General features: G+C 36.6%; 1 protein-coding gene across 1 annotated transcript; it reads right to left on the bottom strand.

The window, feature by feature from the left end:
• Positions 1–322: 322 nt before the first annotated feature.
• On the bottom strand, positions 323–15115 carry LOC104469244 (mucin-6-like). Its single transcript, XM_010083687.1, has 13 exons — positions 15022–15115; positions 13304–13544; positions 11778–11904; positions 10542–10629; positions 8937–9046; positions 6883–7090; positions 4597–4719; positions 3488–3608; positions 2479–2617; positions 2214–2318; positions 1795–1867; positions 1379–1516; positions 323–518 (listed from the first exon to the last, which is right to left on the bottom strand). The coding sequence occupies exons 1-13, from the start codon at positions 15113–15115 to the stop codon at positions 349–351; spliced, it is 1737 nt and encodes a 578-aa protein (XP_010081989.1). The 3' UTR covers positions 323–348.
• Between the last annotated feature and the right edge of the window lie 4180 nt (positions 15116–19295).

Below are 19295 nucleotides of genomic sequence, written 5' to 3'. Positions count from 1 at the left end.
TTTTTTGTAAGACCAACACAGCAATAGATACTTGAGAAGGCAAAGCCTGGATTTCAGTCACAGCACTGATCCACAAGTCTAAGACATCCATGGACATCATTGCAATTTCACTGGAAATACCACCAAAACCCTCTCACTTATCATCTCAATCCCAGATCTCTAGAATGGGATCTGACAAGCTTTCACCAGATACGTACTCTAGAAATCAGAAATATCTTGGTGAAGATAGAACTGGTGATGTTCAACCGTCTCAGTCTCTGCTTCTCTCAAAATCTCTCATTCGCCTTGTATGGGCTTATGAAAGTGTCAGACAAAGCTAGCTGGAGAGATCAGTTACAACAGAACCATCTACTTACTATTCAGTTGGCTCAAAGCACAAGGGTCAGTATCTCTCTCTAAAGCAGGCTGGCAATTTCCTGCCCTCCAGGAATCTACAAACAGGGAGGCTGTCCCTTCAGTGATATCCATGCTAGTCAAGAAGTCATCTGTAGTGTCTCCATTGTAATTGCCACACAAACCTAATAACACCAGAAATGCAAGGGACGGCTGACAATTAACGAATGTGTACACAGTGGCCCATGTTTCATTCTATAATAATAAGAAAATGGATTCAAAAATTCTACATGGAGTGTCAATGATTACTATAGGTCAAGTAGCCAGAGAATCTTGATTTTGCACACACTCAGCCACTGAGCCTATGCCTTCTTGAGGTAAGATTGTCCACTTCTATTCAATGACAAATTCATACAGATGTTTTTGCCTTGTTTTTAGAAAAAAGGCTTTTTCAGTGGTTTTAAATCATGTAAAAGAGAAAGGCCATGAGATACTTCTGCAGTTACACATTTTCTCATGTATATAAAATCTGTAATGACAAATAATATAAATTTAGACATTTTTAAAAGCTAAAGCCTCTGTGTAACTCCCCAAAGATAATTAGAACGCAGGATATGCCTTTGTGGCTAATGTCACTGTGCAATAAACATAAACATGTCCATCTGGTACTTATCAACTGAGAAGCTTTTAGATTCTCAGGCTTATCGTGTTTACAGTGATGATGTACTCTGTTCAAAGAACCATGTGCTCCAAGATGTAGAGACCATACAGACTAATTTGTTGCCCCTTCACTGTGTAGCAAAGCACATATTGAAAAGGCACACGTAAAACATGAAAAACTGTATTATATTATACATGAAAAGGTTACTATATTACACATTGTAAAATTGTTAGCAAAACACAAATTCTTAGTGTTATCAGTTTTCCAATGCAGTTATTTTTGTTGGTTTTTTCTTCGAATCCAGAGACCTCAAAGGATAAGTACTAAGCTTTCAAAATTACACCCCCTATATTTTCTCCTTTGTGTGGGGACTAGATTTCTTACCCAGGGTTCTGCCTTTGAACTGTGATCCAACTTTCACGTAGGCCTGGAATACAGGTGATGTTTGAACTACAAGTTCCAGCCCGAAGGTTGTATACATTTGAATGTACATCGAAGACTGTTTGAAAATAGTGATGCCTCCTAAAAGAACAAGGATATTTAGCAGTTGAGATTTTGATGCATAAGATATTGCAAAGTAATGATTTTAATGCATATGTAAGTGTACTAGCATTCTGTCTGCAAGTCTTCCCCTTCAGCTCTCCACAGACAACTCTCTGTAGGAGGACAGATACAATGAGAAGGATTTTAGCCTTCCTCTAAAACCTCTGCTCTTGGCTATTGCAAGAGAAAAGATGCTGGATTGTGTAAAACAGAAATTTAGGGTAATTCAGATTTTACATGTATTCCCTTTTCTTTACCTGATCTGTAAGGTAGCCGCTTAAGTTCATCGTCATCAGTAAGGAGTTCATTCTGAGAAATCACAATTTTGTCCTGTAAGAAAACGACATGGAATCCAGAAGTAATTATCTGTACTGATGGCATTCATATGTTCTTTAACTTAAGCATGTGCATTGTCAATGACCCATATAAAAGGAAAAGATTGAGTCAAGGTTTTTCTCATGTTATTCCATACTGCTTTCAGTTTTCACTTTGTAAATACTTCCTGAGTTGATGTGGCAGCTGAGATCTTTACTGTGTATGCATGAACTGGAACATATCTTCAGTATCTATCCCCCATAATTTTTCAGTTCAGGCTCCTAGCAATTACTTTATTTATTTTGCTACTCTGGTTACTGAAATGCTGGATAGAACCAGAACCTGTGGAGGAAATACTAACCTTTGTAGATAGGTAAATTACAGCACTGAGTGATGTCTCAGAATAAGAATAACCAGACTTTTCATATACAGCCATGAGGGTTCCATTGTGTGGCAAGCTGGGACTCTAGAGGAAAAGAGTGAAAGAAGTCTGTGTCAGAACAATAATGATTTGCAGAATAAATGTGTATCACAGGAAGACCTCAGTTTGGACTCCAATAAGAAACCAAAGACAGACTAAAATATATCCATTTAATATTGTGTGTTTCTAGACTGCAGGAAATTACCTTCATAAGAACGTAAGTGCAAACCCCATGGAACCTGTATGCTCTAGAATCAAACGTGGTAACAAAGGAGCCTCCTTCCAGTGAACACGTTCCAGGGCAGGGCAAGTCTCTGCAGTTCCACTGACCCATTGTACATTTACTAAGGAAAATAAGAAATCCTGTGTAAGGTTATTCTCATACTTAGGCACTGTTTACCAGCAGAGGATTTGATCCTCCCGTCTTGAGGTTTGCTGTAGCTGGTCAACATGCAAAATTGGTTAGTGAACACAAGGTAACATACATATACATTCTGAACTTTCATTTCCAGAGTTTTGAAATTTCTTTATGCTCTAAAACTCAGCTACTTCCTAGTAATGGAAGATGTCATTTGTATCACTTTCTCCCTTATACTTTCTATGCTTTGATTTTCTTTATGTATATCAGTTGAAGTTGTTCATCTTAATTCAAAGTTGCTGAACTCTTTTATGAACTGTCAGTAAACTTTCTTGAACAGATTAATCATGCAAAGTGCATTCATTGTTACAGCTCTGAGGATCAAATTTCTTTATTTATCCTTTATTTTATTTATTAGAATTATGATAGCAAGAGAAGTAACACAAAAAATATTCCATGGTTTTGTTTTAACTTCCAAATTTAAAAAATATTCTTCAGTACTTGCTTTCTGTTGCAAAACAAGGATTTAGTTTTCAGCACTGATTTGGTGACCAGAAATGCTGAGATATCCAGTATTTAGACTTTCTTTCTGGCAATTTGTTTCATTCTAACTTTACCTCCACTTTCCCAGAGGAGATAAAAATGCTATTATTTTGCATTGCCTGAAGGAGCATTTATATTTGTACAGAGTCATCAGGAAATGAGACATGTACATCTTCAATTACAAATGTATGCTTCACGGCACTCAAAGAAGATGGCCTCAGAGATAGTACGACACTTGCAGTTAAGCTGATTTTTCCAACTGTTTGGTGAGGATATTCTACATGCTCTCATGAAAGTTCCTGCTGCTACTCACCAGGTCCTACATGCTGCTTTCATTGTCTCACCAGGAGCATATATTTTCCCATTCAGCGTACATGGACACTGCTTAATGTGAACACATGTTTGATTCTTTGAGACGTCATCAAGAACAGTTCCTGCCAAAAAAGGTAAACAAAATAACTACTTTTTTGTATCCTTACTTAGCTATTGTAGCCTGAATGACTTCCAAAACTGGCTTGAGAATGCTATTCTTGCACAGCCAGTGACAATACTTAGATATATAACATGCAGGACATTTTCTCTTAATTAAAATAAAACTGACTCTTTACAAGTGATAACATCATCTGGCTACTTCATTATATGAAAGTGCAGACAATTGTCTTTATTTGAAATTTCAACTTAATTTGAAGTAACAGTAAGCTTAAATGTAATTTTTCCAGGCTGTGGGTTTGTTTTAGGTTGGTTTTGTTTTTTTTCATTTTAATTTTTTGGTTTTTTTTGCTATGACACTCAATTACATTGGGAATTTTGCAGAATGGACACATTCTATTTCCTAGAGTATTAAGTCTAGATTTAAATATGTAGCTTACAACACATTACTTTTGATTACTATAAACTGGTAACGATATTGGTGTAAATACCCATATCACAGTAACCTTGGAGGATATTTCAGTTCTGAAATTTCAAGAAACGATGCAAATGGTAGTCATAATTACAATTTTTGTAGGAAGTTCATCTTGAGCCATTTTAAAGGGTTTTTACAAAATGCCCATAATACTGCAGAAGTTCTCTGAGATATGCTACCTCTTGCTGGTGCCCTGAAAGGCTAGATACTGGTTTGGGATAGGAAATTAATTAAGCTTAATCAATGTATATTCTAGTACAGAACTTTAAGCAGGTAGCTGTTGTGAGGAAAATGTTTTCACAGCTCTGTTCTTGCAAATAGTGACCAAGGATCTTTAAGGACCATGGCTACTCCAGACTCTAGTTATATTATGTTACTCAAGAAATGGCAGTTCTAGCAGCACAATGCCCTGAAATGCACTGCTAGTTCATTATTAAGAAGTCCATTCCACTTGGCTGGATGTATGCCAAAACCATTTGTATGGGTCATTTAGAAGATGATGAATACAGGAATGATACCTTCTGGACAAAAACAACCATAGGTGCAGTGACTGGAACAACTGTACTCTGGGTTGGAACACGTTTTAATACATGGAGAACCACATTCCTCATAGATTTGGTTAGCAGAACATTTTCCCACAGCTGCAACAAACAGTGAAAAGTGTTAAGGTTTTTAAGTGTAAACATAGAGGAATCTCTCATCTGTCACCTAGGATGGAGAAGACTGTGATTTCTGGCACTAACATTCTCTTATCCTGCCTCAGTTCTCAATTAATCATCTGAATATTGGTCATCACCATCATATTCACTCTAGCTTTTATTCATTTTTCATGCCCTGTTTTACAGAAACTCCTTTTAGAAGCTTGAAGAATGGCAAACAAGCTATATTGCAGTTTAATAAACTACCACAAATCGGATTTTCTGTAATGCTTGAAGGATTTAAAGAATATACTCTTGATCTTCTGTATAGTTCCCACTTCTGAGACATTATCTGCTTTTCAGAATGCAGCTACCTAGCAATTCTAATATATGAACTCAGAACATGTTTTATTATGTGATTCAAACAGAGATTTTTCCTCATCTGAAAGAGTGAAAATAAGTGAGGCAGGGAAATAGACAGAGACGAGGCTGACACAGAAACAACAAAGACTAAAAAGTTCATTACCTTTGTATATTTGGCATTTGTTTGCAAATTCTTAGATTCTCAGCTTTGGTTTTTTGGGAAACAAGGGTTCCCATTTCCTTTTTTTCAAAGCTTTGTCTTTCATCACTTTACTACCAATTCTAGTAACGGTCTACTGGCAACATGAAAAATGCTACGACTTGGAGAAAACCAGGCTATTATGAACTATTTTACAGTTCTGTGAATGTCCACAGTGCCTTACTAATATTTAACTGAATCTATAAAAAGCCACAGGGAGTTTACAATTTTGAAGGATTAAAACCAGTTCCAGACCACCCAAAGAATAAAATGGGTTGCACATGTATGTAAGATGGGTAACCTTAGAGAAGAGCAAGGCAAAAATTATTTTATAAAGAAGTGCAATTTTAAAGTGTTGGGGATAATAATGGAGCTTAGTAGGTAATGTTTTCTGTAAGTATGAGGAAAGAATGCAAGAAAACTCAATATTGAATACAAAACAAAAAATGAAGAGTGGCACCAGGACATGAAGATCAAGAGGAGAGTAGAAGAATACAGCACCGGAGTTTCAAGGAGGGCAAAATCATGCAAGGCCTCTTAAGTACCAGTGGTGAGATGATAGACTATGGCAAGTTAAACAATGACTTCAGGAATAAAATTCAACCGTGATTTCACTATTATGCTAAAATCTAAATGGTAGCCAATCTTAAAGATTTTTGAAACAGAATAAGAATCAAGGGATAAGGAGAGCTATATTCTTGTCAAAACAATTTGTTTTACAAATTTGCTACCCATGACCACAGGTTCACATACAAGATAAATTAAAATATTATTAAATTACATGCTTCTGAAGAACAAGATCATATTAGGCAAGGTAATTTTGAAAGCTCCTTTTTTTTGACGTGAGCTACATCTCTGGTAATTTAATGTGTGAGTTGGTTTTGAAATAACAACATCAACTTAAATTACTTTAGACTTTTTTTTATGATCAGCATGTTCTCTTATAAAACAATGAATCTTGCTCCATAACACTGGCTACAGATTGAAGTTTAAGGTGGATTCAAAAAGACTGCAAAAAGGGAATCAGGACTTTGATAATAAACAGGCACTTGAAAAAAAGTGTCTTTAATCATGTACAGCTTGGAGAGTAATGGAAGATTTGCTTCCTATTTATTTATAAGTTAAGAAGGTTGAACATCTGAAAATGGACCACTGAACATTTCCAGTCAGTAAAAGGGGCTATGGCAATCGTTAGCAAAAATGTTCCAAGACTTCAGAGGCCATTTACAAGTTCTCTCTCTTTACTGGCAAATTTGCTAAGTACAATAATGAAAAAAATTGTATTGAGGGAGAACAGACCCCTGTTGGAAGTGTGAGAAACTGAACAGTTCTCACTTGGTGGATGTTTGTCTCTTTTATGGTCACTGATCTAGATATAAGTGCTACATTTCATGCTTCCTCCTTCTCCTTTGAGATTTCCATGCTGTCCTTCTTAATGCTTTACCAAAAACCACTGTTGTTCTCTTAAGAATAATTTGCATTATTTGTCTCAGTAGAGACTTTTTTATCGGTTCATTTAAATTCCAGTTAATCATCATTCTCCCTCTAGGTAAGATATAGCAAGGTTAAGTACAATCTCCTATGAATCGAGTATTTGAACTTACAGCAGAAGTTTTCCGTTCTCCAGTTGGACACTATTTGATGGGACATAGCACATTGCCTTGAATACTCCGACAGTGTAGAGCAAGTGCAATTGTTTTGTCCTGGCTCACTGCAGTCCTGCATATCAAGCTGGCAACGAGTGACAAACCCATCCTTTGGCACACTGCAGGTTGGTGACACCAAGTTAAGTAGCTGAGAGCAGATCATGGCCTAAATAAAAAGAGAAAGAAAATTGTTCCTAGTAGTGTTTCTCCCATATGAAAACCACAATAGAATATCACTGCTAGTTACGATTTTCTTGTTGGTTTGCTTGCGTTCCCCCTCCTACAGTTTAGTAACATGTATTTCACTTAAAATGCATGAGAAATTCAATAATAGAAGGGAATATAAATCCATTATATAATAGAAGCATCTTGATATGTTGAATTAATTCGACTTCCCATTAAGTTGAAAATCAAGCCATTCTGTTAGTACCATCAATCCCCTTAAAAATGGCTGAGAACTTTACAGGCAGGCAGTGTGTTGTCCCATGGTGATTCAGTTCCAGGACAAGCATCCCCGATGTGAAGGCAGCAACATTCATTCCCCTTTAAGCAAACATTTGATACGTTTGTATTGTTTGCCATATTCAAAGCGAAACCATGTAAAAAGATTAAACTGCCCAGCCAACAGAAGTTCTCCACCAGATCAAGTAATTTTTCAGTGTGAATACAAGTAATATTTACAAGCCCCTTCTTCAGAAAAGCATCTTCCTCACAGGACCAACAGAAACTCCTGTTCTTTATTCCTGCTCTTCTTGTTAAAGAGATGCTACAAATGTTTCTCTTTCTGTTCTGGGAAAAGGAGACTCTCAGCAGGATTCGAACTGGCTCTTCCTCTGTAGCGTGAAAGCTAAACTTTTTAGCAAGAGGAACGGTTTCTATGTTCAAACTAAGAGATTCTTGGGTTGTTAGAAAAATATGATTAAGCTATTAAGCAAAAAATAAGAAAAATCTATTTCTAGAGAAAACTTGTAAAGCATTCTGTAATTACTAGTAACATATATACTCTATATAAATAAGTACATGAGAATTACAAAGTGAGATCATATTCTTGTGAATAAGTACAAATGGAATCAAAGAGCATGATCATTCTATATGAAGTTAAATGCTTTTTAGAGGATGGCAATGAGTACTTGCCATGAGGTTTACAGTGACTTTAAGACCTTATAGGTAGAAAAAAGAACAGGTTGCTGGGAGAAACTGTGGAGTTTCCATCTCCTCGGCCTGGAAGATCCACCCAGGAGATGCTGAAAACTCACTAGGAGATGGGCCTGGACCACGTGCTCTAGCTGATCCTGCTTGAGCAGAGGGGTTGGACTAGATGGTCTGAAAAGATCTCTTCCCAGCCAAACCATTCAGTGATTCTGCAAAATCTATGTGGGAATGCAAAATTTGAGTTTCCCTGGTGAAACAACTTAACAGAATTATCCTAAGTAAGATTTGACTCCTGTATCTGCAAAATCTAAGAAACATGAAGCCTTTTTGTTCTTTGCCACTGCTAAGCTTTCTCTTTCAACCCCAGTTATATGGATACATCATGTTTCAGGTAAGCTGGTTTTCTTTTCATCTATGATTGGAAGTGATAGCAGTTGATAGGGGTTTGCCCTGTTACGAACACTGTTATCTGGCAATATGTTTAAAGCATTGCTGAATGTCTTCCAGTCTGTATAGTTTAGGTCTCTAGCTGTTCAATAAAAAGTTCTTTAAAGCTTCACCGGTTTCCATGAATTTCCGGTGATGACCTGCAAGAAATTTCAGAAAGCTGTGAGCTAAATGCTAGTAGTTTTATTTAAGTTATACTAATTCAGTCTCAAAAATGCCCACTGGCCTTTTTCAAAATATATTTTAATGCAAAGAACACCTTTTCTTTCTCATATCATGCTATACAAAGTTTTACTTTATTACTTCTCATGAAGGTCAGTTTTATGAAACCACAGCCTTTCTGTTGTTGGTTTCTCTCTATCTTTCCACCTCTGTTAAGAATCATGCTGCAGAAAAGCCAAAATCTTTCTTACATATTTTTTGTGAGGAATGGTGGAAATCGCAATCTCTTCGGAGAGGCAGATCTCGGACGGATCATCCATTTTCTGTAATGCAGCAAATTTATATGTATCCAGCAATTTACCTGTGAATGGAAGGGTTATAATTTGTCATGAAAAAGCCCACATTAATTGTTGCTGTGATGTAACAAAACTCAGATTCCACTCTTTGACCGTGAAAGGTCCTACTAATTAATCTTCCTGATGATAACAACTACCTTGTTTGCCTTTTACCTGATGTCTATTCAGTAAATCATACTTTTATCACCTAGATCATTCCTCTGAGCTATTTCCTAATCTAGCACATCTACTACTTTACATGATAACAGCTGTTATTGTTTTTCTGCCAGCTGTGTTATCTTTTGCCAGGTGCTAATTCATACATCTTCTCCTCATCCCCCATTGTTATATTTTCCCCTTGTAGCAGCCTTCCATTACTTAAAGAAGGCTTACAGGAGAGATGGGGAGGCACTCTTTATCAGTGTAGTGATAGGATGAGGAGTAATGGCTTTAAACTGTAATAGGGCAGATTTAGATGAGATATTAGGAAGAAATGTTTTCCTGTGTAGGTGGTGAGGCAGTGGCCCAGGTTGCCCAGAGAAGCTGTGGATGCCCCATCCCTGGAGGGGTTCAAGGCCAGGCTGGATGAGGCTTTGAGCAACCTGGGCCAGTGGGAGGTGTCCCTGCCCATGGCAGGGGGTGGGACTCGATGATCTCTAAGATCCCTTCCAACCCAAGCCATTCTGTCATTCTATCATTCTATGTGGGGTTAAACTCAACACAACCCAAAAAATGTTGTATACTTTTTAGAACTCTTTTCTGTGATGTGTATAGAAAACAGCACCTATCTACGCTGACTGGAGAGTTGTTTACTGCATAATTTAAAGTCACCACACTAGCACTGTAGTTCAGATTGGCAGTGTGGTTTTAAAGTAAATCTTCCAAACATCCCCACTCTGTACAGTTTGATTTCCATTGTGAAGTGGTCTTGGCTTACAGAGATCCCGTAAGACGAAACCAAGCCAGAAGATATGCTCCAAGAGCATGTGTAACAAGCTCCAACTGCTAATGGGCATTAGTTGAAGAGACCATATTAGAGTGACTCTGAAGTGAACCCCACAAACCACATATAGAGCAGATGCCAAGTCCTCAGCACCAAATATTTTCTTCTAAAGATCCACTCTTATGGGGACACACTGCTTGTTAATATTCTTGTCCACTATGTTCTTTTTATTATAGCCTCATTCTTGCTCCTGCCTAACATAATCCTTTCCCTCACTGTGCCTTGCCATGAACCTAGACTGTTCCGAAAGTTAGGTGAGAGACAGTGTGACCCTTACCACCTGTTTCTGAAATACAAGAGAGTCCGTATCATCTGTCTGAGGAGCCCACAATATTATCATCATAGCAAATAAGTGTGTAGCACAATCATATGATAGGTACGTTGGTGACCTACGGGAGTGTATTTACTCAATTCTGAATCGGAGTGAGCAGTCAGAGCAAGGTTAATACAGTATTAAATTTCCATCTTGATTCAGTTTAACTAGTTCTGCTTCCATTTGACCCATCCTTAGATCTTACCTTCACTGACAAATTCATTCAATTCATAACCATCATAATTTCCACACATTCCACAGGTTTTTCCCATATATTTTTTTTCAGTCAAAACCTAAAATAAAATTTAAAAAACATTTAAAAGGATCACCCTAAGTAAAATTATCTATACAGCATTACCTTTCTCAAACAAATTCAGTTCAAGCATACAATTAAAGGTGATCCTTCTCATCATTTCAGTGACTTGATCGGAGGAAAAGTTTTTGAAATAGTAACTTCTCTTTTTTTGTTGCTATTTTTTGATTTAATAAAAGAATAAGATTCTAAGACATTTGCAGAGACTTGAGGAGGAATAATATTCTAAGGAGACAGAAAAAAAGAGCAAAGGAAATGATGCTGTTTCCTTGCTCATCTTTGTTGACAGAGCACAAATTTCAGGTTTGCTCTCTCAAAAAAATTGAAGGTTACAGGAAGAAAATCTGATTTCAGAAGAAGGTTATTCAATTATCTATTACTCTGGAGAGTAAAGTGGTACTATTACTACCGGCTACAATCAATGTATTATCATGAAAACCTTAGATCAGAGAAAATAATCTGACTATAAGTAGAACATAGTGTGTACCCATTACAGTAGCATTTGCTGTCATATGTGACAGTATCGCTGGTAAATCTCCCAGACAATTTATTACATAACAATCTCCCTGTTTTAGCAAACTTGACAATTTAGAATTCAGTGTCTTTTGTGGCATGAATATTACAAGTCATGGTGAGAAAATGCATCCTCTTCTCTAAAATATATCAGGGACTTTGGAGGGAAAACTTTAAAAGATTCAGAAGAAGGAAAGACACAAAGGAGCTGGTAGGAGTACCACATGTTTGAAACCAAAAGATGTCCAGGGGAAGCACAGTAGAAATGGCAAAACTATGGCATGCACTATTAAATTCTACACAACTTTAAACTACTTCAGCATCCCTTTAGCAAAAGACCGTAGCTGCTGGAATAATGTGAGGAAAGTTTAAAATCAGTGAAAGCATCCGCAAATCCAACGTTGGTAGCTTTAGTTAACTACCAATACTGGAAGTGAAAGGATCATGCATGTATAAAAAGCAAAGTTGTTAATTTCAAGAGGAAGATGCATGAAAAGAATAAATATCCAAATAGTAAACATATACAAAAAGCACCCATTAAGTCTAAAGAGATCTTGTCATTCCAGTAAGTCAGTGAGAATTGTCTCTTCTGCTTTATGAGAACATTTTACTAACCATGAGATAGTCATCGTTATTCCACATGACAACTAGCTCCATCTCCATCAGCTTGGCCACCAAGCGGATGTTGCGCCCATAAGGTGCTATCTGAATTCCATTGCTGGTGTAAGGCAGCTTAATGACACTGTAATAAGGTGAGAAGAGAAAGTGACCTTCTCATACCAATATTATGAAGATATTAGTTATCTTCTTTAGATATAATACACATACAATCTGAGTACTTGCAGCAACATGAAATTGGTATTTTTTTCCTTTGTAACTGAAACATTTCAAAATACATTGAAATTTCTGTTGATTGAAAATCAGTGCCAGCAGTTTCATAGAAGAATCACCAGGAGACAGCTGCATACTAATTATACTAGTGAAAAAAGTTTGCACAGGATGTGGCATCTTCACTTGGTTTGGTCTTATTAGGGTATAGCTATACGTTTTAAGAGCTTGTAACAATACAGTTTGTGTGGTAGAACTGTTGTTGATTATCCTGAAGAGCTTTTATGGACTACAACCTTTTAAGATAGGAATTACTGCTACAGCTGAAGACTGACAAGGGTAGAGAAACTCATAATGGGAATGTTGTAGCAGAATTAGGTTTTAATCCTTGCGGCTGAATTCCAATACTTGGGTTAGGCCCATAGATTTATATAGTTTTCCTGGAATATAAACCAATAAAGGAAGTTTTTCTAAATAGTTTGCTAAATTAAGGTACAGCTGCAAGTTTTCTTTTTGTCATTACGGTTACTGTACCCAGGTAAGTATACTAAGGTACAGACAGTCCACATTCAATTATTTCCCATATCCTCATGTACTCACAGACAGAATTTCCTCTGCCTATCTGATAAAATGCTGAAAACTTCCCTGGAGAAATTTCCTTGTGAGGGACCAATTTGTCTAGAAGAATGAATGATGCAGAACCCAAAAGTTTGCATCACTGTAATTCCTCAGTAAAACAGCTGTTTTCTGGACATAGTAAGCCTTGGAATAACAGGAACAGTCAGTGGTCTCATATACAAGGATGTCTTTGTAAGCCCCTCCAATATTTCTCTGTTGGTTGTACAATTCCAAGTTTCTCTTGTACCCTATATATGTGTGCCCTTTAGCACAGAGGGTTCAGGGTTATCTAAGTCTCAAATCAAATGAACTCTACGAAAAACACAGGAATTTCAACTGATATTTACTAACGTGGATAAGCTGTTTTATCTGTGCTTGTAGCATAGATAAGCATAAGCAGACTGGCAGTATCCAGGAGACTGCAGCTTCAGTGTGAAAATTGTTTTGGTCTGAGAAGGTTAGTCTACCCCTTTGACTACACAAGTGTAATCTAAGCTTGATTCATATAACTGCAAATGAAATATTTATCTAGAGAGTGCTTGACAGGAAGAAATGGGAATAGAGTCCAGTTAGGTGTGCTAACTTCCATAATTTGTTAATTCATTTTTGATACAAAGTAGTTCTCATTAGTGCAGCTGCTATATGTCTCCTTGCCTTCTTTAAACACTTTTTTCCCATTTATCGCAGAATCTTACCCAACACTCCTGACAGAAATGCTGCCTTTCTCAACAATGATAACAGAGGGTCCCAGCTCGATAATGATCCTTGCAATTTTTTTGTCTGGCCCGCGACGGAACTGAATGTTGAAGTCTGGGCTGGTTTCATCACATACAGTTGCAAAGATATAGTTGCAGGTCCCAGTGAAGTCATACTGGTATTTATCAAAGGTAGAAAAATGCCCTCCACCCCAGGTAGAACAGGAATCCTTGCTCAAAACTAGAAAAGTGAAAGAGAAAAGTGGATTTAGGTCTCCTAACAGCATATTTGCTCATTCTGATTGCCATTTCAAATATAAATAGCAGGAAAAGCTAGAAAGCTTCTACTCAGATTAATTATGTAAACAACATCCTAGCCTTTTTTTTGTTTGTTGGTTTTTTGGTTTTTTGTAACCTCAAAACTTTACCTCAAGTCAGGCGAAACAACAGTTGGAGTCAGAGCAATATTCTTATTTCTTGTAAGCACAGGAAAGCTCCCTAGCTTGGGAAACACACTTCCATCTCTTTAATGGGTAATACAAAGATCTACCTTCTTATTTCAGTCTGCTCAATCTGTTCGCAAAGGTGGCAGCTTGCTACTGGAGATACTCCTAACATTTCAGGTACAAACATTTACAAACCATCTATGTATCATCACTCGTTGCACAGTCAGATCATCAGATATCCAAAGACAGTCTTCAAAGCCCAGCTTGTAAATCCCCGCCTTTTTCTGCTGTGTTTGCGTGGCTATGTTCCAGTCAGCTTTGTAAATATATGGAATGTTTTAATCAGTTTTTGTTTTTAAAAAGTAATCACTTTTCATCTGAATGGGCAGATTTTAGGAGGCTGAAATTAATCATATTAAAAGAGATATAACTCCAGTGCTTGACACTAGATATTTCTATACCTACTTAAAGCATTTGAACATTCCCTCTGAAGTTGACAGAACTACTGAAGGAAGTAAAATCATGTCCTTGGCTAAACACTTCCACACTCCGACCGTTACTTTTCATTTTTTAAATTATTTTTGCTTATGGAGTTATACGAAGCTCAGGTATCTTAGAATGTATCTCACAAGCACAAAGTATCAGGTAAGTTTAGCAAAGTCTACCTGCAATTTATATTCACTGCTTTAAAGCCAAACCTTTTTTTAATTATTCTTAAAGAGTGATCAAATGACTACAGAATGTTATTGTTTTTATCCAGATCATGGAGAAAACAGTTTCCCAATGAGCTGTTACCTTGTGGCAAAAAGTACTCCTCTTCCATATTTCTGTGCTGTCCAGAATGGCTGACTGGAAAATATGAATTGGCTAATTGTCATCATTAATCCATTGTTCCAGCTAGTTTAATGACACTGACCAGCAAACCTCAGGTTTTTTTAGAGTGTGCCAACGAATGATTACCTGGGGTTGCACCATGGTCAGAGAGGAGCCCCTTTCCATAAACGTAAGAATGCCTTCAGTATATTTGTATTAATTTAAATCTCATCAGAGAAAAATAACAAATGGGAATGCCAATAACTCAAGAAAGTTTAAAACCAGATTATATCTTTTTCTTTTGAGTGCAGTTTTTATTAAGTGATATCTAGGGATTTTCTTTTAATCTGTGTATATCCGTGCACTACTGTTCCTCTTGTTGTAAGAATAGCCAGAAGACAGAGATGAGTTGCTGAATATTTTTTTTCTGTCTGATCACAAGTACTCAACTATATTTACCTTTAGGTTGAACTTCACGTAGCTTTTCCATGCTTATGCTGAATGAGATTTCAGCTAATTCAAGCCACTCTCTGCTTCTTCTGCCTAACGACATGCTTCTCATTATAACAAATTTGTATTTTTTATCATTCTTTTTGTTCTACACATCTGCATTTTCCCTAAACTAGACTAAGAATTTCATTGTCAACCACTGAAATGCAGCAACTTTTGGAGTACAAAGAGTTGCTAAAATTACAGATTACGAGGAAGAATGTCTGTAAACAGAGTATGATAGAAAAAATGTTCAGAATACTAGCGCTGATATCCATATGTGTTTTGGAAAGGATCTAGTGAAAATTATTTTTTTTTTTCAGAAGGGTTATAGCCTTCTGTATCCTGTCTTAGCAGAGGAACATGTCCTGTAAAATACAGCATATCATGTTAGCATGATGACATTTACTCATTCTTGTAATGGATGTGGAAAACTAAATGTTTAATGAATTAATTTTAAATTGAAAAGTCAGTGGCTCTCATTCCTTCAGAAAAGAACACGTGAACCACTTAATTGGTTCTGATCAAGGATTGATGTAGCTCGGTATTTTATTTCCAGCAGCGATCATTAAGAGATAGCCCAAGGGACAAGTACCATCAGGTCAAGTACATATACTTCCCTGGATACTCTCTCACTCTCCAATTATTTTCAGTTTGGGGGATTTTGTGAGGCTACTGGGATTTGTCTGCTTACCCCCCTTGTGCTCTGGCTTCCACGTACTTGTCCAGCCTCCTTTTGAACTGGAGTGATATTTCTTCATAACAGAAAATACCACAGTCACTACTGTCAAAGCTACCATTTTAATGATGAGTTAACATTTTAACAATATCTGCCTTTCTAACAGTACTTCTGGTAGCCACTATTTTCAGTACCTTAAAGGTATAATATGCCAATTATTTTGTGCTTTCGCATGGCACATATTTTTATGCAAGTGAGATAGTAACATCTTATTATCTTTTGTATTTCTTAGACTCAGAAGGACTACCACAAATTTACAGTAAGTAGGTGGCTGGAGTTAATTCTGCTTACAGATTTGCATGCATGCACACAAGCCATTCTTAGGAGTTAAGGGCAAACTTTTGGAAAACTGCCAGAACTGTGTCAACGATAACTTCAGCTAGCACAGCTGGATGTTGAAGAGGAGATCTGTCCACACCCTGACTCCCCACTGGCTGCTGGCTATAAAGGTGAGGAAGGTCTATTCCATATTCTCATCTTTCACTTGTTTTGTTGATTTGTTTTAACCTGCAGTCTTTAAAATAATCTCATAGATCCAGCCTATGTGGAGAATCAGGTTTATTTCATTTCCTGGATTTTGCAGCATCAAAAGAATCAATTTCCAAAATCCTTAGATAATATTAAGCAGTAATCTGCAGTGATGAAAATAAAACAGAGCACACAAATAACCTCAATAGCAAATTTCTAAATGTGGAAGCTACTAAGCTGCTCACAGTTTCTATCCTTAGGCATTAAAACCTCAGCATGGCACACTAAAGCACTTTCCAATTACTGTAAAACTTACCAGAGCGAGACAACATATTTTACCATCTTTTTATAGGCAAACTCTTCAATCAGAACTTCTAAAACTAATGCTTTAAAATGTATGCTCCTTGAGGCAAGGAGTCATTTTTATTATCTGTTTGGTACAGTGTCTTCTGCAATATAGAACTGATGCTGAATGGAGTTATTACTCATAATTGCAAAGTTAACATTAAATACCAGTTTAGGCACTCACTTCTTTGCAGAGATTCTTTCTGTTTTTGGAGAAAAAAGTGGGGCCAATAATTTCCTTCAAAAGCTGTGAAAGGAAAAAGACAACAGGCAGAAGTTATCCTCTGAGCACAAGGAAGCTGAATATCGGTATAGTTATTTATTTATTTATTTTAAAATATGGTACAAGTCAAAGCAGGGTCAGCACATATGAATTGTGTCCTGCCACACAAAACTGAATGGAAATTAGATTGGAAAAGCACATAATTCAGCTTGTGATAAAAAATAATTCTGTGACTGGTAAAATGTTACCAAAATCTTCCAGAAATCCTGTGCGCTATGCGATTTCCTGTACTTCATCCTCAAATCCTACGTTCCATTCCATCAGCTGGGGAGAAGCAGTGGAGGAAACAGCTAAAACTGGTATCTCCATTTGTTCAATAATTTATTATTGTTGGTTTAACAGTTTTTCAGTCACTACAGTTTAATCCCAAACTGCACACACTGCATTAGCAGGATTTAAGAGTGTGTAAGAGCTGCCTTCAGAGGATATCTGATTTGCAGGAACTGAAGATATGCCTTAAACATTATTTCAAGTGAGCTCTGTCTAGAGAGTTTGATGTAAAACAAAAAGTCTAATAATTTATGGAAAAATATTTAGATCAGACAGTTTGGTTTACAAAGCTTATCTCTAAGCTTTTCAAACTCCAAATTCACAGGTCTAAGCATCCCAAACAGTTACCAAGTGCTACAAATACTCCAGGTTTGGTACTTAGATTAAAAAATTTAATGTAATAATCATCCTGGACTATATGGAGGTGTGCAAGAGTTATACTGAAAATAGCTAAGGATATGAAAGCCACTTGTAAATTTTGGTCAAAGAATGGCTAGTAAAACAAATACAGAGCCTCTTGTTGACTATCTGCCAATCAGTTTGTATCCTGTCAGATCAAACTATTAAACTAATTACAGTACGGTAATTATTCTCAGCATTTACATTCTTTTTCTCACACTTAACTCTGAAGAGATTAGTAAAATCATCCTGGCAATCTTATTAACCATTCACAACCACATGAAATGGTAGATTGTATAGATGCAGCAAGTGCTATGGCCCCATGTACAAGTTTTTTCTAGCAACCATTTAGGAATTTTCCACTGAAAAGGCTGTTCTAATGGTAAAGGAGATTTCTAAAGTACCAAAATCTTCCTTACTACTTCCTTACTTTTACTATTACTGTCAGTGTTCTGCTTTTTCCTTTGAGAAATGCGATGATTTTGAGTTGACATGAATTACTTACTTTTTAATTAGCTCATCAGAACTTCAAACAGACTTTTCTTAGATAAAGTTTTACTTTCAATTCCTACTCTACTTGTCCTGACTTCCTTGAGAATTGTATCTGTCAAAATGCAGTATCTGTGCGGTCAGTCTGCCTAGTTCATGACAGCAATACAATCCAGACAGGGAACTTGACTCACTGTGAAGAAATAAGTAATTTCTTTCCTATCCTTACTATGAGACATCCCCCTGAGAAAATACAATTGTATGTTGTAATGACTTCAATCAAAGTATTTCACATCAGCTAAATGAATGAAAACAAAACACTTCTGTTTGATGTAAAACACTGAAATGAAATATTTTTCACACTTCCAAACAGAAATCATTTGGGATTTCTGTTCTATAAAAGGTTCAGTTTTTATCTTCTCATTTGAGACAAAAAGAAATGTTGAAATGTCAGAAATTCTGGAAAAGACAAGAGCTTTAAAATAAAATTTAACAGCAAGGGTAGTGCTAGAGTCATAGCTGTAATAATACTAGTAATCAGTTGTACGTGTTCATGATGATTTCTCATCAATATGAAATTATTAACTCCCTTTGCCTCTTGCAAAACAAGATGTCTGAACAGCATAAATCGAGGTAACTTCCTATTTTCATATTTAGTAAGAAGAAATATCATTGTACATAAACATCTCTTAAGCATCCATGCACAGTTTTAACTTTTGAAATATCTGAAGGGGTGGAGCCTCAATTTGATCAATGAATCATCTTTTATTAAGTAATAGCGACAACTAACAGTTTTAGTCTAGTTTTAAACTTCTGTAGGTTTGGGGTTTTTTTTCCATCAGGCTAATGCATGTTTACTGGGGTTTTTTTTAGTTGAAAGAGGAAGTGAGTCTTCCAGTTTCCATCAGACTTCATATCAAATATATGTTCTTAAGGTGAATATTTACATTTCTAGTTAGAGACAGACTCAAGGTATGGAATTCAGATGCAGATCCACGATGAGGCAAACTAGAGTCCCTGCTTTGATTTAATTCATTCTAAAGAGACAACACTTGGATCTAGAGTGTGAAACAATGAGCATCCTGCATATTGGCCAGTTTTAGAACATACAGATCAACCTCTTATGGTTCAGATTTGACTCCAAAAATTGTCTGGTTTCAAAATCTTACTTGACAGAACGAAACCTCTATTTGTTTTCATAGGCTCCAACCTCACATGGTATTTCAAGGCCCCAAAATTTTGATACATCCT

The sequence above is a fragment of the Pterocles gutturalis genome, unplaced genomic scaffold, assembly GCF_000699245.1.
Source record: "Pterocles gutturalis isolate BGI_N339 unplaced genomic scaffold, ASM69924v1 scaffold4715, whole genome shotgun sequence".
In the NCBI taxonomy this organism is placed as follows: Eukaryota; Metazoa; Chordata; class Aves; order Pterocliformes; family Pteroclidae; genus Pterocles; species Pterocles gutturalis.
Note: the sequence above shows the minus strand (reverse complement) of the source record. Positions and strands in the feature narration are given on the sequence as shown.

Excerpts from the sequence above, each read along its gene's own strand:
- LOC104469244 (XM_010083687.1), bottom strand. The coding sequence starts at position 15,115 with ATGTCGTTAGGCAGAAGAAGCAGAGAGTGGCTTGAATTAGCTGAAATC. Across the intron at positions 11,905-13,303 it reads ATTTCTGTCAGGAGTGTTGG|TGTCATTAAGCTGCCTTACA; the intron begins GTAAGATTCTGC and ends ACCTTATTACAG. Across the intron at positions 10,630-11,777 it reads ATAACGATGACTATCTCATG|GTTTTGACTGAAAAAAAATA; the intron begins GTTAGTAAAATG and ends ATTTTATTTTAG.